The sequence below is a fragment of the Rhea pennata genome, chromosome 2, assembly GCF_028389875.1.
Source record: "Rhea pennata isolate bPtePen1 chromosome 2, bPtePen1.pri, whole genome shotgun sequence".
Classification (NCBI taxonomy): Eukaryota; Metazoa; Chordata; class Aves; order Rheiformes; family Rheidae; genus Rhea; species Rhea pennata.
Window position 1 is genome coordinate 52,466,610 of NC_084664.1, and position 25,354 is coordinate 52,491,963.

The 25,354-nt window shown below is 38.9% G+C and overlaps 1 protein-coding gene across 1 annotated transcript in view; it reads left to right on the forward strand.

Moving 5' to 3' along the window:
- ITGA9 (integrin subunit alpha 9) overlaps positions 1-25,354 on the forward strand; it is a 218,778-nt gene that overhangs the window by 106,194 nt on the left and 87,230 nt on the right. Inside the window, exons 16-17 of the mRNA XM_062567896.1 lie at positions 9,595-9,750; positions 22,555-22,631. Coding sequence (XP_062423880.1) covers positions 9,595-9,750; positions 22,555-22,631 — 233 coding nt within the window. The remainder of the gene's footprint in view (positions 1-9,594; positions 9,751-22,554; positions 22,632-25,354) is intronic.

Sequence of the window (25,354 nt, forward strand, 5' to 3'; positions counted from 1 at the left end):
TTCCACTATCTTTAGGCATTGTCACTAGTAACTGTAATCTTACTAACTGTAAAATGTGCAGGTGTTTGGATTGGCACAAAAGACCATGAGACTCTGTGCTGAGAAAAGGGGAGGGTCGCATAAGTGAATTTGGCTATAGGCTTGCAGAAGTATTTTAGGCTAACATATCTTTTTATACATGAATGTCTTGAATGGAAAATTGTTTTCTGATCTGCTAAATTGTTCAAATATATTTTTTCTTGCTCTTCACAAAACTCAAAACATTGAGTTTTCCCAAAGTTCCTTCTCTTGACTTACCCTTTTAAGCAGAGTGTAATATCATCCATGTAGGATGAAAGAAGAGAAGAAAATTACATGACAGGTAATACTTCAAAGTCAGGGAAAATACATTTTTTTTTTTGCTGAGCTGGTCTACTGGGCATCTATGGCAAGAAGTGTGAATTCTGATATTAACCATACGGGCTTCACGGTAGAGCATTACTGAGGTTTTTAAATTCGTGTGGCAAAACAGACAATTGTAACATGTTTTCCTTTTACCTGTATTGATTTTAAATTCTACCCTCAAGAGGGTTACACTAATAAATACTATCTTCTCCATTGAATAATGGAAGAACAGATCTAGATTGTATCTTTCCAATACTCCTCCCTGTCCCGTGTTGTGAGAGCTATCCTTTCTCCCGTGACTGAAAGAAGAATTGATATTTTTGTGTGTAAATACCTCCAGATTTGTTAAGTAAACTGTTCTTATCTTAATAGTATGTCACTGCAAGTAAATTAACACCGTTCTTACGCACTCAACCTTTCACTCTCAAATGCACTCAGGCAAGCAGGCAGATAGTGTATTGCTTTCTCTACAGGACTTCCTGATAGGACTATTCCTATCAGCTCTGCTCAACAGAGCTAAAATACTGTCAGTAAAAATGTCGATGATAACCGTCTTTCATCTCTATCTGTCCTCTCTTACTGAAGATGATTCTACTTGCTTTCAATCGTGACAAAATGCTGCCTTTTTTTTTTATTTCACTGTTTTATTTATGATGTTGAGCTCAAGTAGGACATTTGCATTTGTTCCATACATGTGTTTCTAGTAAAGCTGTAGTGATGAAAGGCTTTTTGACACAGGGGATTATAAAACCATATTGGCAGGCATTCAAATCTAGTACCTTAAAATGAAGCATCAGTCAACATATTTCTGGCTTACTGCTATTGTGATATTTCATAACCATCTAGATCTTCCGTCCTACTCCCCCACTCTCTCAGCTCGCAGGAGATGTTCAGCTACCTGATCATTTGAGAGATCAGGGTTAGAGATAAGGGAACATCTGGACATCTGCTGAGCAGTACAGACCCGGGATTTTTTCAAGCTGCAAATCTAGGGAATGCAGCAGGATAATCTCATTCAGTCCATAGATGTTTGACCTACTGATAGTATGGTACCTCCAAGTGACCTGCTAGATATGAGAGAGAGATCTTTTACGAGCGCATCAGATGAAATGTGTAATAGGACCCAGAGCCAAGAAGGGATATGGATCATGTCTTAATTCACATAAACTTGTATTAGGTACTTACACAGATTAAAAATTGGTAGGCACCCTTGAAAAGAGAGTAGACATTTACAGCCAGAGACTTGATGGGAAGCTGATAGGCTGTGGGAAGCATTGAGGACAGGAGCACGTCTTACTGCCTAGCCCACTCTGGAGCATCTACATCAGCAGCACAGCTTCTGGGAAAAGCCTTTCAGTTACTTGGCCATTGCCTCTTGGGATGCTTCTTGTGAAGGTGCTTCCACCCTTTCTTTCAAAAACAGAAGAAAAATCCATCTGGGGAGAGGAGGACAGAAGGAGAGAGGGCTGCTTGCCGTTATGTAGCAGATCAGTGGTTTACATCCTGCTGTGTAGGAGAAGCAGTCTGAGTTCAGGCAGAGATTTGTTCACATGATGCCTACAAGCACCTGCTAACAAGCACTTGGGTGTCTGCTCTGCACCTCTGATGTGAGCCACCATCCAAGCAAGTGGTGATGACTCCTGGCCCCCTGGGGCTGTAGTTTTGGGAATCGGCTGGGAAGGCCAGTCCTGGACACCAGCCCCTGGCTCTGAGGACAGCTTGTGTGTTAGATTTTGCACTGAAAGTTTGTTGGATGACACGTGTGCACAGCTGGTTTTATTCCTAGATATATGTATACAAGCAGAAAGTGAGAGACTGAGTAAGCAAAATGCAGTATATAAATGCTAATGTTGCTGTGCTGTTTTGACCAACACCCCAACACCAGCATGGACATCCTGAATTTATAACATACCCTGGACACCCTGAGGCCCAGGGGCCAAGGATCTTAAACTCCTTCTCCTCTAACAGATACATCCAGACAGACCTCTCGAATTTGGAGGGAAATTCTGTATATAGAGGGACAGGTTGTTGGATTAACTCAAATTCTGGGCCTGGTGCATTTTAAGACATTATTAAAGGAAATCTCTTTAAAGCTTAGTTTTGATAAAATCTCATATCAGCAGAATATAAAATGCGGTAACACCAGCAGAAAATACAAGTATATGATAGTATTACATGTGTGCAGGAAGAGTCTGGATCCTAATTACTGTCTCAGTTTAGCATTTAATTCCCTGCTGAAATACATCATGCTTTCAGAAAGAGAATAAAAATTGAAAAGAAAAAAAAAAAAAGAAAAAAGAAAAAAAAATTGTTACTCCATTGTTCCTTCTTGGATTCTCTTTTTTCACCTAAGTTTAATTCTGCATTTCACAAATACTCTTCTGCTCTCAGGCTTTTCTAATTGTGTGAGTCTCGGTGCTGTCAGTACTGCAGTCGCATGTTGCAGGGATCACTTGTAGCCAGCCTGGTACCCTGTAAAGCTTCACATCTGAGTGGTATTTTGTTCAGAAAGGAATAATGTGGTTTTAGATACTGAAGAATTTTCTTTATTCTGTTCTTTTTAAAGAACAAATTTTAAAAACCCTATAAACTATAAAAGGCTAAAAGTGAACTATAAAGAGGCAAAAGAATGGATGATAAAAACATAGTTTAAAAAGTTAGTCTCCATAAAAGACCTAACAATCAAATTTATAGATAGAACATGGAAAAAAGGGGCTATTTGAAACCATAGTGTTATCATGTATTTTTCAGTATTGAGCTGTAAAATCAAGGTCTGAGCTAAGTAACTAATAAATTATGTTTCATTTAGATGGCATTTAGTGGCTTCTCTTCTCACTGATCATTGTTGAAGGATTATCAGTAATATGTTAGTGCTAAGTCTTTGTAGCCCGTGACGGGGAAAACTCACGCTATTGATAGCAATCGCTTGTGTGTCACCAGCAAGCTGATAGTGGAAAACCAGGCGTGGACGTGGTCAGCAGACTGACTTAAATGCCGAACGAGACCGTACTCAGCCAGGTTTGGACCTGGAGCTCTTCCCTCGCTGCCCTGGGCTGTCCTCGCCAGCACGTGGGCTCCTGGGTGCCTGGCGTTTTTCTAGCACAAAGGTCTACCAGGACCTGCCTTTTTCTTTCCTGCAATGCCTTTCCTGTTATCAGTGTTTGAGAGAAGGGGCTGCCCACCTGGAGGGAGCAGTTATGCACCAGATTAACACACCTGGGAAGAGGCAAAGGAAATACTCCGTTTCTTTCAGACAGTAACTCTGAATGATGCTGGAGTATGCGGCACCCTACAAATCCTTTGCTCTTCTTTTCTGCTCTCAACTTCGGGATTCTTCGGAAGCCGTGTGATGTTTGAAGTCTAGCAACAAAGGGTATTCGCCTACTTGTTGAATTGCAGCTGTCACTAGATCTTGAAAGAAAACAGAAGCATGTATTATTGAAACATTAGGCCTTTGATTGCCTTCATATGCTATTAATTTCACAAAAAAAATTGCCAATAATCTTGCAAATGAGCTTTTGCCAACCAAAGCAGACTTCTAGTTCTGCCTCATCTCTGAAACAGAGTTTGCTGTTATTTTTTTCCTCCTTGAAATGAAGTAATGCCTAATGAATATTATACAAATATATAGTTCATGTGCAGAATGGAAACTAAATCTTTTCTAGAGGATTTTGACATAGCCATATTTTGTCTGCCCTTGCAGTGGGAGATATCAGTGCTGGAATTACAACAATCTGAAATAAATTGTTACAAGTTCTAGAATGTCCCTATGAAAGTAAATGCATGTTGGAAAAAGGGTCTCCTGAGGGCAGAGGTGGTTGTTCTGGTGCAGGGATTAGTAGAAGGCTGAAAGTAGTAACTTGGCCGTAACACTGGGATTTGCCACTGAGGGATCAAAAGTCGGACTTCTCTATAATAATTTTGCAAGGAAAAGGGCATGTAAGCTGAGTTCTCGGTTACTCATTTGCAGGTGATGTATGCATCCATTCCTCTGAAATGGATGCAGATCTGTCTTCCAGTTTAAAGTCCATCTGTCTCAGTGGTGCTTTTTACTGAATTGTGTGACACTTAAGTCTTCTGTCCTAGATGACTCACAGTTTAGGGAGGGAGACTGAGATGGTGGGAGAAGTTAATGTATTTTAAAGTCATGCATTGCAGTCTTATTGATTTGTAAGCCATAATATACCTTTATTAAAATCTACAGATGATACTTGATATGATAAAATGTGGAAGTGCTGGCTTTGGGCTTTGAAGGCCAGAGGAGGTGTAAGTCATTTTTGGTATCATTGAGCAAGGAATTGTTTATCTGTAGGCACTGAGTGTAGAACTTAAGGTGGTAATGACCTGTAAACTGATTAAAGTGTTGTGCTGGCTAAGCAATTAACATGATGGCTTTATACATTTTACTGCATTAATACATTATCTATTAAACTTGGGTTGTCACATTTATTTTGTCTGTATTTAAGCTTGTAAAAATGCCTATAGTCTATTATTAGTGCTTGTTTAAAACTTGAAATAAATATATTTAGACCAAAATTTTCAAGCAGAGTGTTTTAAAAGCTAAGTTCTCGAATTCATTCTTAGTCATCGAACTAAACAAAGCTTAATTCTCAGAAATACTTAACAGCCTTATTGGATTTGATAAAAAGCTGTGAAATTATACAGAGGTTGCTCTCAAGATCAAGCCAGGGATAGTAGAGAAAAGGGCTGGCAGAGCATAGAAAATTCACAAAGGGAAATAGGAGAAAACTCCAGAAAGACATGAGTGAGGAAAAGAAGCAAGGGGCAGGCATGGCAGTAGTGCTGATAGTTGCGTCTGTTTCTTTGCTCAGTGATAGTGAAAATGACTTCATAGTCACTGATATTTTGTTGCTCAAAAAGGCCCACGTTTTATAATTTTCTTCCTGCTGGACTGTTGTTGTAGATTGAAGGGATTATTTACATCTCAATTTATTTCTCAGCCCATTGGCCATAATTAAAGATGGAGTTTGGCACTCTCCAGAGACACTGCTGGAGACTTGGATCTTGCCCAAGAAAGTAGATTAGATGTGGTGATTGATTGGGCTCAGGCATGGTCTCTTCGCTGTGTTGTGGCAACGAGCCAAAAGACAGCTAGTGATAGGTGCTCCTTTCACAGCTGCTCACACCATGAGAGTTACCTTACTGTGAGAGTAAATCCTTTTCCTTGAATAAACCCCCTCCAAACTTGCCTGAGTTTGTGATGTATGCATGCTCTTGGTAGCCCGAAGTGAAACTTGGAGAAGGCGGTATGCCTTGCAATCCGTGCCCCATATTTATCTTGTCATGATGTGTCTGAGCCTACGCTGGGGAAAAGCGCAGAAAGTGGTTTCTTAGAAGGGTCGCACTCTGTCTTAGGGAGGGAATTAGAAATAATGTTCAGAACCTTAGCTTCAGTATTTGACCAGGGCTCTGTGACTCCTTTTCAGTTTCTTAAGAGCTTTTAAAGCTTCTAAAGCCAAACAGAAATGCCCCCGTAAATCTAACAGAGGCTCACTAGCCCCCCCCCCCCCAATAAGCCAGAAAACAAAAAGAAAGAAATCTATGGCTGTGCCCAGCTTCTACCACAGCATTGGAAAAATACGTATTTTTTTGAGATGATTGTTTCGGGACAGGAAATGGCAAGCATACTCTCTATTAGGATAAGCTTTCAAGACCAGAGTGTCTTTTGAAACTCTTTAAGCATCCTGTTGCTTTCTTAGATGCTCTGAAAAGCGACACTGCTCTTTTAAGATTTTGGATGTCTTTGGCTTTGCATTGACCTTGTGTGTGCTAGATACTAAGGAGGGTGCACCCTGTAATACCATCGAAAAATGCCCAACTTGCTTATTCCAAAGCACCTTTTTCTTCAAATCAGAATGACGTCATGCAACGTGCCTCACAGGGAAAGATAAAAGGTCCACGCTAAGGACCTAACAGACTAGGGCTGTTTCCATTGCAGAAAGCTATGCTGTTAGAAGGGTAATTTACTGAGACTGGAGCATATAGATTTCCACAAAGGTCTTATCAGAAAAGTTTCTTATATCCAGAATGAAACCTGGTCAAGGGGGGGGGGGGGGGAAAGAATAGAGAGAAATTGCTTGTAAGAAGAAGAAAACTACATAGGCTAGCTTTTTGTCATGTATTCTGTGGCTGTGTGTTGTTTGTAATTACTACTCACTGAATCCTTGTTACCTAGTTGTTTCTGTTGATAATATGAACCCCTTGGATGTTTCACTTACGTGATGTCCTCCAGAACACTTTTTGATTAATGAGGCCATGCTGTCTGTGTGCTATGATGTGCCAGAAATGCTTTTTCATTATGCAGATGCATCTCTAACCTTAGACACTTCTGCAGTATAGAAGTGTCAAGGTGAAAAATGGTAGATATACATAAAAGCTGCTTGTGGAACTTATTTCCTCCATCAAAATCTACTTAATTAGGGCCATATAATTGATGTAAAAAGCCACAAAAGTAGTCTCTTTGATTTGAAGGATATTTGAGTGCTTCTGTCAAACCTGACTGCCATTGCAACCTTTGAGCTCCCTTTTAGATACCAGAAGCACTTAAATATGTAGGCTGTATCATCAGTAAATGGTTGAGAAACTAGAGGTAGTAGGTTTGGTAGATTGTACAAGAAAGAAATTGGGTGAATTTCCAACATAAAAAAAAATCATTTTCCAAATTTCATTTGGGTAAATATTTAGTATTCTTGTTATGTGCTTACATTCTAGAAAGTCTGAGATGTGCCTCTAAAACAGAAATGTCTTGTCTCTGTCTTACTGAAGAAAAGTCCCACAGAGTGGCTTTTCTGTGTTTGCAGGGCTGGGAGCAGAAGGGACTGAACATGTGGCAAAATTAATAACTGGGTAGCATTCATACTTTCATCCTTAATTAAAGCCAAGTGGGTATGTGAAATACATTTCCCCAGGGTTGTGGTGGGGGAATATCCACACATGTAATTAATCTAGCTGCTGGAAGTCACAATTTTAGCACCAAAATAAAGCAGAAAGAGGCACCAGTGAACAATACGGGCACACTCCAACATTCATTGAAGTCAATGGGAAAGTTGTCTTTTGACTTAAAAGGACATTAGGCTGAACCTTGCAAGATCATACTAAAACACTGAGAAGTCATTAAGCACATATTCTTGCCATACAGTAGTAACAGAGCTAGAAAAACTATAGGTGGATTTTAATTAAATCAGCTGCTTACACTTTTAATTGCTCAGTGCTCGCAGAGTTGGTTGCATACAGTTGGATTAGGTGGTGATTTGCCTGATGATTTATTGTGTTACGCTGTTGCTTTATGGCATAGGTTTTTATAGTCTTGTTTCTGCATATATATATATATATATATATATATATATATATATAGTGCTCTCGCATGCTAATAAAATCCTCATTTAAGTTATTACACATGATTTTCTGTGAGGGAGGAATTAATAACTTCTGTGAGTTTTACTATTGTTATTTTGTAAGTTTGGTATGGTCCAATCCCTACCCCTTGGGGTGGGATTGTTGAAGGGCATGAAGTCATCCTGCTCTCTTCCCTTGAGAGGACTGGTGTGCTTTTTAGGCGATGGGAACAGGGTCACGTAGCTGTCCAACTTCTGTGTGTCACTACTTCTGCTGTCTCTGGAGGCGATTGGTATTTGTTTCTGAGACCATGGTGGTACCCACCACTCCAGACAACCCAGAGTCTGAACTTTAGGTAGATCAGGCTTCCACTGGATATAGGGGACTGGCAGAGTTTGGTAACAGGATAAGGAAGTCAGGAGCTAGCTGGATGCATGAGAGTAGAGGAGGGTTAAACATCATCTAACCTAGTCTCTGGTGTTATTCCCCAGTCTCACCTGATGATTTGTGAATTAGCCTTAGTCCGGTTTCAGGAGAGGTCTGTGTCTAGTCAAAGGATTAACAGAGGGAAAATGTTTGCCTTGAGACAGATCAAACAGGGTCATTGGAAGACCAGTTAGTACACAGCTCTTCCACGTCTGGAAGATGCTATTTAAATGGTGTTGCTTTAAAATTACTTGTGCTTGGTAGGCTGTGTTCAGAGGACACTGCTAAGAATAATTTAGGTTGCAAGTCAAAGTTGAGGAGTTGGACCATTTGAAGATTTGTCATGGTTATTTAAGGTATTTATCACCTCAATTTTCTGTGTTGAATTCACATGAAATATTTTAAGAAGCTAAAATTAAAAGGCAATGCTTGCCCCTGGAAAGGTAGCACGTTCACCATATCTTTTTTTTTTTTTTTTTCCTGGTAAATTGGCATTTGGAAGTCTAGACAGAACAGAGTGCAATTAGCAGTTTATCCTTTCACAGAAAAAGAGCCTCAGGTTTTGTGTGTTGTGGCAAATGGTATGAGTTTTGTGGCTTGAGCTCAAACAACAAGAAAAGATAATCAATAATAAAGATTCACTCCACTAATCAAATAATGGGGCCCAATTTAATATGTCTGGGAGATTTTTTTTTATAATGAAGCCTAGAACGTAGAAGCTAAAGAAACTGAAACACTTGCTGTAATTCCTGGAAGTGTCACTGCCCCGATGGTAGGGAGAGTTACAAATTTTGGTTTCAGGAAGGACGCCGTTAATATAGGAAGGCTATGTACTAATGGGGTCCTTCGTGCCGGAAGACGACTTTTCTTCCCCCGTATGTTTTCAATTTTGTTTTATAGCCACAGCAGCAGTACCTTTAGCCGTTCATGCATTTCATTGATACTGCGAATAAACCTGAGCAAGATAGAGTTTTCTTTTTTTAATGGGTGGAGCTAACCAGAAGTGACCTCAGCCTAAGTCTAGGATTTAGAAGCCCCACAGATGAAGATTTACTCTTTGTTTCCAAATTTTGCAGCAGTAATGATAACACACCCTAATTTATTATATCTTTTAAGAAAATGTTTTGGTTTTATTGAAAAATATTTGTTTTTACAGCTGTAGCAAATGTGCCAATGACTTTAGTGGAACCAGGAACGGTCCCAGAAGAATACCTATTTTTCTGCTGACTTTTGTTTTTTTGATCTTCTGACTTGTTTTAGTATAATGTTCTTATTCCTGTTTGGCACCAAGAAAAATGAGAGGCATGGAGAAGCCTACTTCCTCTCTGCAGTGTTGTGATACAACTTCTTGCTGACCTTGTTATGTATATAAAAATCTGCTTAAACAAGACTGTCACAGGTAAATTTTATATTCATTTTATTTTACAGAAAAGAGTCAAAGATGTGATATCTCCAATTGTATTTGAAGCAGCGTACAACCTTGGAGAACATGTGATAGAAAGTGGAAAAGAGGAAAAGGAACTGCCTGCTCTCAAGCCCGTTCTCCGTTGGAAGAAAGGGCAAAAGATAGCGCAAAGGAACCAGGTCAGGTTTGCACTATATTATTTCCTCTAGGAGGCTCGTGGCTGTCCGATTCTGCACTGACAGCAGAAGCAGATGTAAAAAGTGATTGCAAAACTCAGAGGGAGGTTGGTAGACAGCACAAAGTGTTGGTGTGTGCTTGTTTCAAGCTGTTTGTGCCAGGTGATGAGAGACTGAATGTGCTAAAGGATGAGAAAAGTCCTGGTTCCTCCCTTTCTGTTGGAGGTTCTCTGTGATGCTCTTCGAAGAGTTACATTGGAAAGAGAGCTGGGGACATGGCTTCGTTCTTCCGAGAGAGTTGGCCGCAGGAGAGGATGCGGGAACTTGCCCTTCTGCATGCAGGAGAAGCGGTGTACGTCTGGGGGACAGAATTAAGGATAACTTGCCCGGCCCACTGCCCTCTTTTCTGAGGGCTCTTCGTGTCTCGTCATGTGGCAGAGGAAACCTGTTTCTGCTATTACTATTGCTGGCCACTCTACAATAGGATTTCTTTCCCTTTCAGAGAAAGGAAAGCGTAGGTGTAACTATATACTGACGGAGTTCTATTTTGCTCCCAGCCGGTCCAAAAAAATCCTTTTCTCATTTTGGTAAGAGCAAGAGAATTCCCTGGACTCTGCCACTTAGAGAGTATAAATCCTTCCTCCCTCCACCCTGGCCACCTTTTTCACAAGAAAATGTAATGTATGTGATGATGCTGCATGTCTGTCTTGACCTCACTAATATCATTTGAAAAATGTTGTCAGTTTTGGCAGGTTTCTACGGAAGTGATCAGGGCAGTGCTTATGAAGGTATTAAGTTCCTTTAGGGTTCATGAAAATAGGCAGTCATATTGAGTAGAGAGAGCCTGTTAGTGGCCATTTGAGGGAAAGGCTGTAGTTTGAGCTTGGTCTTTGGAGACATAGGACAATCTGCTGAGGAAGGAACCTGCAGCCCTTCCACCCCAGAGCAGAGCATCCAGCCATAAGGCTCAAAGCTCTGTAGGGAAATCCAATTTCTTCATTCTGTGGCTTGCCGTAGCTCTTGTTCCTTAGAACTGCAGAAAAATTCAGCTTGCAAGAGACTTTTGGAGATCCAATTCCTTGCTCAAAGCAGAGCCAGCTTCAGAGTTAGGTCAAGTTGCTCAGAGTCATATCTAGTCAAGTTTATTTTCCAAAACATGCTTATAGAGTTATGATCTGGCATTGCTTATGAATATAAAACTTTGTTATTAAAAAAAAAAAAGGATCTGAAAAGCCTGTCTGGAGTTTCAGGCTTTTATCAGTGGATTGTGAGATCTAGTTTTTAGCCTTGGAAAGCTTATCGTCGGCAATATATTAAGTGATGCTTTGATCATTATCTACTATATTTCTTTCTGATGCTACTCATAAGGATATGTTATTCTGGTGAAGTCTGCAGGTCCCTGAATACTACTGAAAAAAAAAAAGTAACTAAAAGAGATTGCTTTAAAAATCTTGTTCAAAGAGATTTGCCTTGTCAGCTATCCAGGTATTTTGAACTGTATTTGGCTATAACCCTTATACTTAAAGAAATGAATATTTTTTGAAGTATGCCTTATTTTTATAAATGAATGAATGAAATTTTAATCTGATAATTACTTATTTTCATAAAGAGGGATTTGTGTGGCCATTAAGTATCTAAATGTTATATTGTTGCAAACATGATGGGAATTCTTATTTCACATATTTGTATACTAAATTTTGCAACCTGTACAATGTGGCGAAAATCTGAGTCTTCTATGAGCTGAACTGCTTGTGTGCTTTAGCATCAAGTTTAAACTTAAAAGGTCCTGTCCAACCCTGCAGGCAAGGTCTCAGGTCTGCATTAAAATACCTAAATGTTTAGATTATAAACAGAAACAAAAATATGCTGGGAATTTCCCTGACTTATTTTCTTGTGTAATTTGGATGAGAAGAAGCGAGTTTAACAATTCCCTTCCATTTGCTTTCCAGATGTTGTTCACTTAGCTTTGCAAGAGAAGGATTTTGACAGGGGGAGTGACTGGAAGCATGCTTTCAGCTGAGGAAGTGGGCAGAGCTTCAGATTTACTGTGACAGTCACGGTGATAAAGCCTCGACGAAGTAGCCTAGGGGCATAGTGACAGAGTTCTCAAAGGCTAATTTCATGGGAAAATCCTTACTTAGCGTTCTCTTTTAGGCTTCTTGTCATGTTGAAAATAGAAATTATTTTTAAAGACCAAGAGGCGTGGTAGGAAGCAAAGTTTACGTAATAAAGGATTTACATTTTCAAAGACTGTAATGATTCTGGAGGGACCTTGCATTGCGGCAGTCCAGTTTAACACAGCTTTAGTGGGGTCTGTTTTCACAGATCCAGCACACTCTGAGCATCAGGTTGTGGTAGCATTAAGGTGGATACTCATTAAGAGAAGCAGAGATATTGCATGTCCCTTTTGAAAACAGTAAGATGGATGTGGGTGGATGGACAAACATATTTGTGCTAGTAATGAAGTCTTTTAATATAGCTAGTGATGTGTGGTTTTCAAAAATCCTAAATTCTGTTGAACTAGTAAGAGGTAGCATTTTAAAATCTAAAATGTTGCATCTGTTGCTTCAAGACACCAGTCCCCACTGCTGACAAATAAGGAGGTAGGAAAGCCACCCAGTGGCCTCTTGAAAATAGAGTTAGGGATTATCTTCAGCTTTGTAGTTCTTTATAAGACTTTGCTCCAATGCATTAAAGAGTCATCTTGAAAATAGTGTTCATAGGTAACCATCGGTGGGAAGGTATAGCTCTTGCTGATGACATAATCACATAAAGGGTTATGTCAGTTATTCATGCCTTTTATCAGTAATATTTTGTTTAGGAGAGAACAGTCTGGTCCTGTACTTGCTTAGGCCAGAACAGAGCTGGAGTTGTAAAGGAGTGGATGGATGGAGGATGCTCAAAATGCATTTATTTGTTGATCATCTTTATTGTAAAAGAAGGTAACTTTTACTGTAAGGCACTGCAAAATACTTGTATTACAAAAAGTAAAACTATGAGTGTTCATTGAAGGAGGCTGCTTCTGTTTCTAGATGAATTGTCCTTGAAACAATCAGAATATGATAAATAATTTGAACTTCTGATAGATCTGAGCAAAATGTGGGACTTTGCATATTGCCCATTTTTGACAGAAAAGTAGCAAAAGGAAATAATGTAATTAAGCCGGCCTGAGGGACTGTTTGGCCCAGGTTACAGTAACAATTGACTTCTCACTGACTTATTTTCTCAGTTTTTGTGAGTTCTTACCAGGAACTATGGTATAAATGTTTGGGAACAAAAGCAAATACTTGGGGGTCATGTGTACAAGTCTATTGATACCTGCCTTAGCAACTTGTACAATTTTTGGGTGGAGACTGGCTGTGTGGAGAAGATTACAACTTTCCATATTGCACATGGCCAGCCAGCTCAGTCCTGCTGAAACAAAAAAATCGCTGATGGGTCAAGATTGGGTGGGGAAACAAAGATTCTGCTTTTTCTGTGTGTATTATGAACTTTAAAACGTCCCACCCTGAGGATAACTTTCCATTAGCTTCCTTCTTGCCTCCCAAATCCAGTTGCTACCTCTGTCCACTGGAAAAAACTAATAAATCTTCTTACTTCAGGAAAATTAATGTGTATTTAGAACTTTGTTTGGTTTAGTTTGTCATAAGTGGTTTGTACTATAACATTTATTTTTGTATACTCACTGTATAAATACATGTCAACCAAGAAACAGAAAGATCTCCTGCCAAATACAGTGGGGATTTGTTCTAGTAATATCCAGTAATATAACTTAGAGGTCAAAATGTGGCATGCTAGAAATTTTTGTTTTAAATACTGCAATAAAATCACCTGCTGTTGTGTGGATGGAGGCACCCTGTCGGTATAGGAAAATATTCTCGGTAGAATTAATTGCGTCAACATCTTCAGGACTTCAGAAACAATCAGTCATAAAACTGCTTTTAAGTTGCAAAAAGAGGCAGATGTTTAGGACATTCTGTTCCCAACTGTACTATGGACTCACATTGAGAGCTTAGGTATAATGCTGCACCTCTGGGTGAGTGAGGCTAAGCTTTTCTAGGATAAAGTAAACCTCACCTTTCTAAAGCAAAAGACTTTTGGGGGAAATAGTTGTTTGAAAAGCCAGTTAAGTATTTGCACATAAATACATAAGTTTAGTTGACAGGTATGGTAACGTATAGGAGGATTTTCATGAAGATGAATTATCAAGACCTTTAGTAATCTTGGTTTTCTGCACAAATAATGTCATTCTTTATTTACAACATTCTTCCCTTCTCCCATCCACCCAAACACACATCTCATGCTGAGGACAAGGCAATGGCAGAAGTAGACAGCCTGAAATGTGGTGTTTGTGTATACCATGTGGTCTGGGTTTGTCAGGTACCTTCTCCAGATCACAGGAGACTCTGTGCCAGGTCTCTTTGGGTAAACCGAACTGTGCCTGGGGACATGTTTAGGTGTGGGGATGACATCCCCTATCCTGGGAAGCTGCTGGGATGGTTCCTGGCATGGTTTTAGGCTAGGCTAACTGTTGCAAACTCTTCCCAGGATCAAGAGTTAGGAGGTTTGAAGGGTCTTTTCTGTTTTGCACATCTTCACCCTGTTTTAGAGGCCAGTTTAATTTGCTAGTAGAGCTGTAGCCTCAGTGGCTTAGTATACCTGCAGGTAACTGGATAGATGGAAAGACTAAAGCTTAATTGTCTTATTCTCAGCCACAGAGGGAAATCTTGGAGAGAAAAAAGCAATGAGTCTAATTGCTGCTGTTGTAGATGAAACTTCATGCCACTGGACTATCTTTCCTCTTTGGGCAGGCTCCCAAATTCTCTCCTACATTTGTTCTTACAGAGATTCATTCTGCGCCACCCTTCCTACTTAATTACCACTGTTTTCCCTCCGGTTGGGGTGGGATTGCTAGAAGCGATGAGATCCTCTCCTCCTCCTGCCATCCCTTTGGTGGTGTCTGTCTTTCCTCTAGACATGTTTGGTCAGAGTCAGCGTTTAACTGGCAGGGACCGGGTGCTGTACATGCCAGGAAATCTGAAAAAGACCCACCCTGAGCGTGTACTGGATTAGGCTGAGTATTACATTTGCCTACTCTTTTTTCTTAAATGGCAATAAAGAGGAAAGATTTATGACTCTGGAAGAGATTCAGAACTGAACTAGAACAGCAGGTGTCCAGATGTATTGTATATCTGAAATGTTTATAATTAGCAAATTTGTTTAAGTAAGAATTAGTGGAAATCAGTGCCTCTGATGGTATGCTTTTTTTTTTTTTCCTTTCTTTTTTTTTGGTACTCATTCTTAAGGAATGACAAGCTTGGCCAGGAAGTGTCCAACTTTTTCATGTTCCTCTTTAACAGTAGAGGAAAAACAACATAACTGAGTATATATAAGGTATGTTTAATCTCGAGGTTCAGATCTCATGGGCTTCCTAAAAACCAATGGCTGATATCACATGCTAATAAAAATATATACATGTGTGTGTGTTTTTGTGTGTATGTGTACATGTATATGTGTATACCTATGCATATATACTTGTATACACCTTTATGTGTAGGCTATGCACATGTGCCAGAGTAAGGTCAGAGTAAAAGATAATCTTATTATGTGGTAGAACTTGAATTATCTGTATTAGTTTAAAGTTCATAAAATATATAGGTAGAGAAAGGAGAAGTGATCACATGAGCATTTTCAAAATGAGCCAACTTAAAATGCTTTGGGGCAATTTCTATAGTTCAAAATAACAGCCTTCATTTCATTTCGAAGCTTTTCTGTGGATGAAGAATTGCAAGGGTAAGAAAAAGGGAAAATTTTTAGTTGTATATGGAGTTATAAGAGAAAATTATAAGAAATTTAAAAAGCAAATCAGTCAAGTGACAGCCTTGGGAAACCAGGCTTCATTAGTTCAGTTTGTACATTTACAGCAATGATGTGAAGAATCAGTAGGGTCAAACTGGCATGTTTAACATTTTGAGAGCACATAACATAATAGTTTGCTGAAAAAGTTCTCAGTTCAGAGTATCTCCATGCCACAAAGTCCTTCTCAGTCCAGAGCAGCATTCATAAGGACAAAACCGCTGAAGCACAGGCGTGCTTTGGGAGAGGACTTGCGCGTACCCTTGGGATTCTGAATGAACTAAGGGGGGACATGAACTGCCTAGCTGCCGCTTTTAAAAACTTTTCTGTGTTTCCAGCTGACAAAACAGTTGCCACATTTGATTATGTATTTGCATGATGAGTAGCAAAGGCTTTGACTCCTATGTTAAAATGTTTAAATATGGAAGCATTGTGGGTAAAAAAGATTCATCTTCCACAGTTCCAGATTTAGTAGTAGATATAAGGGCATTTAGAGTGGTGAATGTTCCTGAATATCATTAGAAATCTCTCCTAAGATTATATAATTGAATTATTTTGTAGTCATCCAAAATAAATGGAAGACCATTTAAGACAAGACAGGAAAATATATTGAGAGCTATGCTCCAGAAATCCATCCTATAATGGTATTGGGAGATGGAACAATTAACCCAAAAGATCCTTCCTGCCTATTGTTTCATGGATTTATGAGGTCTGAAGTCTTGTAAAATGAGAACACTATTTGGATGGTTTGAACTGTTAATGATTTAAAAGAGAAAAAATTGCCTCAGCCTGAAAAGTGAATGAGTCAGACTAGAAATCTAATAAAGCTCTGAAAGACTGGGGGCATATTTCTATTGCCACCAATTGTAAATCTTCGCCCCAGGAGAATATGAGGACAAAAGATTGCACTGTTAAATCCATTCACTGCTGTGAGCTATAACTGGTATACATATGCTTATTAATTTCTGCTCATTCTCAATGGCTAACAGGTTCCATTCCTGATCTTTTGCCTACCGCTGATCTCCTTTGGGAACTCCTTTTCCTCTTACATTTGAATGCCCTCTCTCACTTCGCTCTTGGTACCCACCAGCCTCACTTTTTAGCATGTGCTGAAAGGTACAAGTATCAGGCTACAGCTGAGATGGAGGAGAAAGGGTTGCAGTTGGCCTTAGATGACTTGACAAGTGGCAATGAGCTAGTCGTGAGCCTTAGGCCCAGAGCTTTCCACTCAGTGAAGTGAACTGATTTCCCTCTGGCCTTCTCCATTTGGAGCAATTCAACTCTACATGGTTTGCTCTTACTTAGCTGAATGAAATAATTATTACTGCTTAGTTTGTGTTTTCATATTCTAATACACTATAAATGAGCATCTGTTTTCTTTAGGGGAAAACATGCTCCCCACAAAGTTTGTGTGGGAGTGGGGGAACTTCCTAGCTCATCTCAGTTGCTTTCACCTTTTTGGCATTGAAGTGGCTATTTGGTTTAATTCTAGGATTCTCTTGAGTGCTTATTTCTCACATGATATTCCTTCCTTTGTCATGCATTTTCTCCAGCAGTCCCTGGAGATATTGCAGAAATAATGTGTTCTTATTTTAGCCAGCACATCTGATGAAATCCTGGAAAATTTTTCAGGATATTAATTGCTTTTCTAGAGGGAATTTAAATCGACCTTTTTGTACTTGGCTCAGCGGGATGTTTGAATGGAGTTTTTCCATCAGTAAATAGTGAAACAGAGGATGATGTCTAGGTAGATTCGGTAACTATATCTGTGATCAATAGGTATTGGGTCTCTGCAGGTAATAGCTTTATTTTGCAGGCAACTTGAAATTTAAAGCCAAAATAAATAAGTTAGGTCTAAAATCAGGCTCCTGTATCTGGGTTCAGGCACATTAATATATATGTTACTGCTCTGTAAAATGGTAGAAGAGGAATATTTTTTCCTAGAAAAAGCAGTGAGATTTGCTTATGGCTCCATATTTTTAAAAACTGGATCACATATTCTGGTCTCTAAATAAGGACCCAGGAACCTAACCTCTTACCAGATAATGTGGTAATAGCCACAACATCAAGATCTAAGTAGTAAAGAATTGCTAGACTAACAAACTCCCTTACCCTACATCCTTTAAACAGATGTGCTTTTGTTCATGATTTAATTGCTAAGTCATCCTTACATATACCATACGGTATGGTGACAATTTACATGAAATCAGTGTAGATGTTGGAATACTATACTCTTAATACAAATTATTTTGAATAACCTGATTTATTTCTACTGAAGTGTATGGCAGAGTTCAGGAAGCTGAAGGAATGGATACTCAGTTACTGAAGGCCAGCTCCGCTACCTTTTCCTTTTGAGATGCACTCTTAAATATTTGTGGACTGATTTGCTGTTTCAGGTCTGATCTAGGGTGAATCTAGCCTGGTCATTTTTTTTTCTTTTCTCTCTCTCTCTTTTTCCTTTTTTCATTTTTTTTAATCCAAATCAGAAAAGGACCATGTTTTGAAGAGTTCTTTCAGGAATCCAATTTCTCTCCGTTCTCTTCATGTGTTGTCAGCTGTCTCTTTCCCTTTTTCTGTGAAAGAATGGAAGCAATTCTTGCTGAATTTCCTGGCAACCTTGCAAAGTCTTGATTGCATATTTTGGCTAAGACCTGATATTTCTGTGTGTTTCCCTGAATTTTGAGGGTTAAATATCTTGAAATACCTTTTTTTTCACTATGTTTATTGGATGATTTCCAGTATTTTCTATGGGCAGGAGTGTCATAAACACAGCCTTTTTCAGTTTTCTGTTTCCTATTCTCTTCCCTACTCCCAGAAACATAGATGTGTTTAGTTTTAGGCAGCTATTGGAAGGAACTGAAGTGATTTAGGGAGTCAGGTTTGAAACCTCAAATTGCTTCTCTGAGGAGAGAGCTCTAACCATTAGGCTGAAGTCAGGCACTTTCTTGTGTATTTTCCTTCTAGCTTCATGCCTTTGTAGTGCAATGTCAGCAAGAACGAATAGGAAAAGATTGTCACCCAGCAGCTCAGTGTTTAGGATGCTTTAGAGTACATGAACTATGGATACAACCTCCTTCTCCTTCCTAAGGCAGAGGATTATAGATGTACAGTCTACATCTACACAATCTAATGTGGCCTGTACCACAAAATGTAGAATGCTACTTTGTGCCATTCTTCAACCGATGGTCTGGACACAAAGGTCTTTACTGTGAGGCCCTGAGCTGAGTGCCTGTCTAGATGCATCCTCCTCCTCAGCTGGCACTAGCTCTCTTCTTGGTGTCTGTAGTGTACAGACATACCTATTCACTCTTTATAATTAGTGTCTTTTAAGTTATGGTTTCTGAATTGCCCTCGAAAGGACTTGGCAACATGCATCCGTATCTACTAACTCTTTAGGATTCATCTGCCACTTTTACTGGTTTCCCTAGAAGCGTCGTCTTTTCTACCCAGAAGAGCTGTCAGGCAGAGTTTGAGGAAATTGCATGTTTGTCCAGGATGTCTGGTGATCTCATAGGAAGTGCTGCGGGACAATTTCAGGAGCTGCCAGGTCCTATGCAACAAAAGAGAAGGCAGAGAAGAATCACAGATCCTAAAAACATTGGATTTACTCTGTGTTTTGCTATAGATCTGGTGATGCCAGGATCTGACTAGCTTGCTGTGCATATGCTGTCATTAGCTGGCATTGGTTCTCTGCTTGTACTGTGAACGTAGCAAAAACATTGGGATTATCATCTTTGTCCTAGTGAGCATGCAAACATCTATTTATCTCTCAGAAAAACCTGACAGAAGTATTGTGGCCTTGATAGAAGAAATGCAATTGTATTTCTCTTTCAGGTCACTCAGAACAATTTTGTTCTCCCTTCCTCCTCTGCAAACTCTTCAAAAAAGATACCTTGAATTTTTCATGGGTATATTTCTTATGTAAAGAAGCTTCCTGACTATCTCTGAGAAGCAGTGAGGTACTTGGCGCAATTTAAGTGGACTCCAGTAAGAATCAATGGATTTTGAACTTCTGTAAAACCGCTGTTCTAGACTACTTATCTTCATGTTGGATAACAGTAATTTCAAAAATTATGCAATATTTCAATAGCTCAAATCAATTTATTTTACCCAATTTCTCTTTACTCACATCTGGTTAATACCTGCAGCGTAGTGGTATGAAAATTAGTCACCTTATTTAAAACTTCAAATATATAAAGAGCTCTCTAAATACCTAACAATGTTATTGTAAAGTCTGAGCCACTTCTAAGATCTCATGGAATTAAAATTAAATTCAAGATTATATTACATTGGGGCCTATGCATATTCTGACAATGGAATTGTGCTCTAAACAACATGCAAATGTTGAGCTAGTAGTTTCTGACCCAAAGAAATCCCAGCCCAAATAGACTAAGTAGAGGCATATTAAGAAAATATGTAAGTAATCTTCACAAATGTTATAATGACTTACAGTGTGTTTACTTCCTAATTCCTTAGGAAGGATTTGGACATGCAGGAATTAGCTAGAAAGGCAGAAGAATCAACAGCTTTAGGGGATGAAGTGGGGAGAGGCCAACGTGGTGGAAGAGAAAGTGGAGAGAGCAGATTGCTTTGGCTGTGAAAAGTGGCAGGGTTGAGGCTCTAGCAAGCACACAGGCAAGGTGGGATGCAGTCACCAAGGAAATGGTGGGAAATAGCAAAGTAGTCCAGAGGTATCATCGGCCTGTGATGGAGCTGGCTGCTGAACCAGCTCCAGCAGCCTGAAGGCGTCCTGGCTGTCTGGGAGTTCTGGCAGGACTGGAAATCCTTTCTCCCTCAAACTTAAACAAGTTCAGGAGCCTTCACAGAAGCAGGATTCACTGCTACAGAATTCTGCATTGGGGGCTCATCTGTGTTTCTTTCTCCTATCTCAGTGCTGCATAGGAACTTGAGTTGCTCTGTAATAACAAAATATTCCTAATGTATTTCAAAAGAGCTTGTGATGTAGTGGAAGAGATATGTGCTCCGTAGTTTTAAGAAACAGGGTATTTGTTCATTCCTGCTGAACTATAGATTTAGAAACAGAGTTCCAGGATTACTAGGTAGTTCCTTAAATGTATTTACAGTACTGGATTCTTTCAAAAGTGTAGGTCATACCTGTGATCATCCTGTTCACTTTGCTAAGATTTCTGCAATGCAAAAAGGGAAATTGTCAGGCAAGGATATTTCTACAATTTATTTTTCTTTCTCCTCTGAACGTCAAACAATCTTTCCTATATATAGCTACTCTAGTTCTTGAGGATTAATTCTGAGGACTTTGAGGCCATATCTCTGAAATATCCCACGTTTTGAGAGCGATTCCCATGCCAGCTCCTGTCTCAGGACTGGGTTGTCTCATGATTGCTGCCCTTTGACATAGTAATCTTTATTAAGGAGAAAGTATAAGTTCAGCATTTGTGTTTAAATTCTCAACAATTTCCACTTCTGAAATTCTGAGAAAATGAAAGGTAGGAAAGGCAAATGAATGGACAGTGTAACTAGCCCTAGATGAACTACCCACCTCCTGACTTCCTTGCGTCCATCTTCTTGTTGGAGCTTAGTGCAATTTACAGTATAGTTTGAAATCTGCTAGTCCAATCCTAACCAGCTTCACAAAGGTCTGTGTCTGTTTGGAGAGCTCAGATAGTATAGAAAATGTAAAGCTGGCTGTCTCCTTTGGTCTAAAGACTCAAAGTCTTTCTCCAGTGCTGATGCAATTGGGCAGTGCTATTCAAACATATATTAACTCTTTATGTCTTTTTTTTTCCCCCCTAAGTCTCTGCAACTCTGTGTAGTCTGATCTTAGTCCACATCCTACACAGATCGTCTGTCTCTTTGGATTTGTAATTGAAATATATTTACTTTGGAGATAAGAGTCATGGAACCAAGCTTGTAGAAAGGAATATTCATATTAAAGGAAGATACTCATGGAGTGTCAGTTTTCCTAGGTGAACATATATTCCTTAGTCCTCATTTGGGGCATTTGTCCTTTGAATATTTCATAAGCTGAAAAGCATTACTTGTCCGAGAGAATGAACCCTGCAGCCTAAAAAGTCTAGTCAGCTGTCCAGAAAGGTATTGGTCGCTGTTCTCAATAGTGGGAGAATAGTAGCCATGACCTGGACAGAACTTGGATTTGCTGGAACCAGAACTATGTTCTTGCCATCCTACCTCGCTCACTGATGGCTGCCTCATTTAGCCATGATGAATTTCCATAGAGATTTGCTTAGGCTTATATAGATGCCTTACTTTTACTCCTTTTCTGTCAACATGCCATTACCTTTGCCGCTTAAATGGTGTGCCCATGCCTAGTGATATATCTGCCTTTTACACATCCTAGTTTTATCGGTCCATTTAATTTCAGAAATGGTGGTTCCCATTTTCCCAGAATTCACAAGATTGACAGCAGTTCTGTTGCAGTAGGATGTCATCGGTGTGTCACAGTTGTTGTAATTTTCTGTTGCTTGTAGGATATGTGAAGTGTTTCCTACCATATACAAAATCTAAAAAATGATTTAAATCTTTATCTTTACTGTAGGTCAGTGAATCCTTTTGGTTTATGATTTCTTCTATTCTAGTTTTTAGGATTAAAAATAGTTTCATAAACAATTTCTTACTCTGTTTCATTTCATGAACATGTGTTGGGATCAGAAATAAGAGTGCCAGAAATACCGTATGAGAAGTAATTCTTGTCAGATGAGAAGCAGGAGTGGATTGAGGATGAGAGCGTCTGATTTTGGTGAACCTTCTTGTTCAATTATAACAGAATAAAGAGGTTTCTGATAAAAATGAGATTTGTCTGCCTTTGAATTTCCTTAACATTCATATTGTACATTTCTGTGTCACAAATTTCAGTGTTTTTTTCATTTCATCCAAATATGTTACTTCTTTTTTATGAGAACTTTGATCTTATCCTTTTCATGCTATAGCCATACTTTTCTCTGTTTTTTGCAGACTATTTTTGAGAGGAACTGTCAATCTGAAGACTGTGCAGCTGATCTGAAACTTCAGGGTAAATTATTGCTGTCTAGGTGAGTGGGTGATTTTTTTTCCTTGTTCTTCTTTCCTGCTTGTATGTTAGTCATTTTATGTAAGAAGTATTGAAAATCCAAAATATGAATACAGATATTTTATATCTTATTTCAAACTAGAATGATGATGATGACGATATCATCTTTAGTGCAGTAAGATGTAGAGAATGTACAAAAAGTGTACTACCCGTGGTGGTAGGCTCTGTGCACATGCTAAGTAAGATACAAAGAAAAAGCTGGTGAAGAAATAAAAGCATAGTGGAGGAGGACAGGAAAAGTGAAGAAACATACCCAAGTCAGGTCCTGATCTGTGCCATTTTTCAGAAACAATAAAACACCATTTATGGCATGGTATGAATCAAACTATATGTGGCAAAGCATTTTCATTCAGAAAAAGTGTCACACAGAAAAATAAAATAAGCAACAACTTGGAATATGGTAAATTGATTTAGCTGCTCTGTGATTCAAATTATTTATTTTAATTTCTGAGCTTGTGTGATTTTGTTAAATCTCATGAAATATTGCCTTCCTTTTGTTGGTTTCTTTCTGTTAATAATGTGTGTGTGTGTGATTTCACTTTCTTTTGGAATAATAAACCCTATTAAGTAGAGAAGATATGTTCTGTCTCTTTTGACTGGTGATCCTAGGAAAATGCCGGTTCTTTGCCAGTTATTCAGTTTCTGGATAAATGAGGCTAATGGTGAACTTCATACATCACTTCATTTTTTTTTTCCCAGCATTAACAACATTTTTCAAAATGTAAGTGCTGATGTGAGTTGTTTAATTGTGTTGTTTGCTATTTGATGCAGATCTTTTCTGTGAAACACTTTGCTCTCAGGTCAGATAAGAGAGGGGAAGAAACTGCACTACTCTAGAATAACAGAAAAGAAAAGAAAAAAGTAATAGTCGGCAGATATACACAGATTTTATATAGATCCACAATGTGCTGTAGTTGTAGTTGGAGACAAAACTGAACCAAAGTCAAATCTGAGAAGTTATGGACTTCTCCAGACACTACTGAAGTCAACAGGAATGTTTCACTGCATTGGCTGGGACCTGGACTAGGTCTCAGGTTGCGGAGTCCAAGCTTCAACTGTGATTAGTCTGGATTTTTGACCTTTTGCTAGAGGTTAGTGGTGAGTAAAATGTATTAAAACTAGAATTGAAGACCTGTCCGTGTGCACTGGAAAAATAAATGAGGGATTTTGTCCTGCAGGTGAGGGATAATCAATAAAAAGTAAAGGACAGGTTCTAAAAACTGTTGTCAGTCAGTGCATAGCAATTGCAGCAGTAAGAACTGTATTGAGTGATTGGAGCGTTGAACTATTTACTTTTACAACTGTTATTTATGTTATCATGGCAATTTAAAAGCCTCAACTGTCAAAAAAGCTTGGTTATTTGAATACAGTACAACATTCCTACAACAAAATGTTGAACCAAAGCTCTCAAACCTTTTTTACTCAGTGACATTGAGTCCTGTTTGAGATAAACAGGATGTCGTCAAATCAATCAAGTCTACAATGAATGGGTTTCCTTTGGGTAAAGGGCTGTGTCAGCCTCAGTTATTAAGAAACATAACAGATGATTGAGCATCTCTAAAGAAAGCAGAATGATTTTTCTGTCCCTAAAAACACAAAACATGCTAAGCATTCTGATTTTAGGGAAGTGCTTGTCTTGAGTATGGTCATTTTTCCAGCCCCATATACCTCATGCTAAAGAATGCTGTCAGCAGTTTTTCCCATTATTCCTGTTTATGTAAAATCTGTGTACAAAGCATGCTTTCGTAGAAAAGCATGAACAGTAAATCTACTCCTATATGCACCCAGAAACTAGGCTAGCTTTGTTATCAACAAGGCTATGGGAATAATTCTGTCTCAATAATGATGTCTGACTAAATCCAGTGAATTTATTGGTAGAAATTAAAATCAGGAATGCAATTAGTGGACATGTGGATGCATTGGATATGTTGGGGAAGGCTTTCAGAGATGTTTGTGCTGTTTCTTGGATCTGCTGCATTCTTTGAAGATGTCACTGAGCATGTGGACGGGGTGATCCGGTTGATGAAATCTACCTGGGCTTCCAAAAGACTTTCATAAGGATTTCTCACCGAAGGTTCACAAAGAAAATAAGTTGCTTAGGGCTAAGACTTGTAAGTCTAAGTAGTGCCTGAGTGCTACTTCATAGTTCAAAGATAAAAAAACAAAGGGTGGGAATAAATTATCTATTTTCCTGATGCAGAAACCCCCACTAGTGTTTGTGCTAGAGACAGTGATATTTGACATATTCATAACCAATCAGGAAAATAATTGCTAAAAATGAACAGCAAGATGATAAAGTTTGCAAATGATACTAAGTTATTCAGGGTAATGGGAAGAACAGAGTAACAAAGCAATACAGTGTTGAAAAGCAAAATGCAATGAAGAGTATTCTTCCTACAAGAAATGGTTAGTATGGATTCTGCTTTTGGAGGTGTTGTAAATGTTGAGCATTTATGTGGGTTCAAAAAAACCTAACAGACAAAGTTAATGGAAGAGCTATGTAATAGGAGTAAGTGTGAATGCTGGAGGCTGTAGAAATACGTCAAGAAAATAACATCATATACTTGCCTTGTTCTTCCATATGCCTCTGCTTTAAAAATGTTTGGATACAGGACTGTGAACTAGATGAGCTGACTTAATCTGGCTGTCCTTACACACTTTTCGTTCATTTGTAGCATGTTAGGG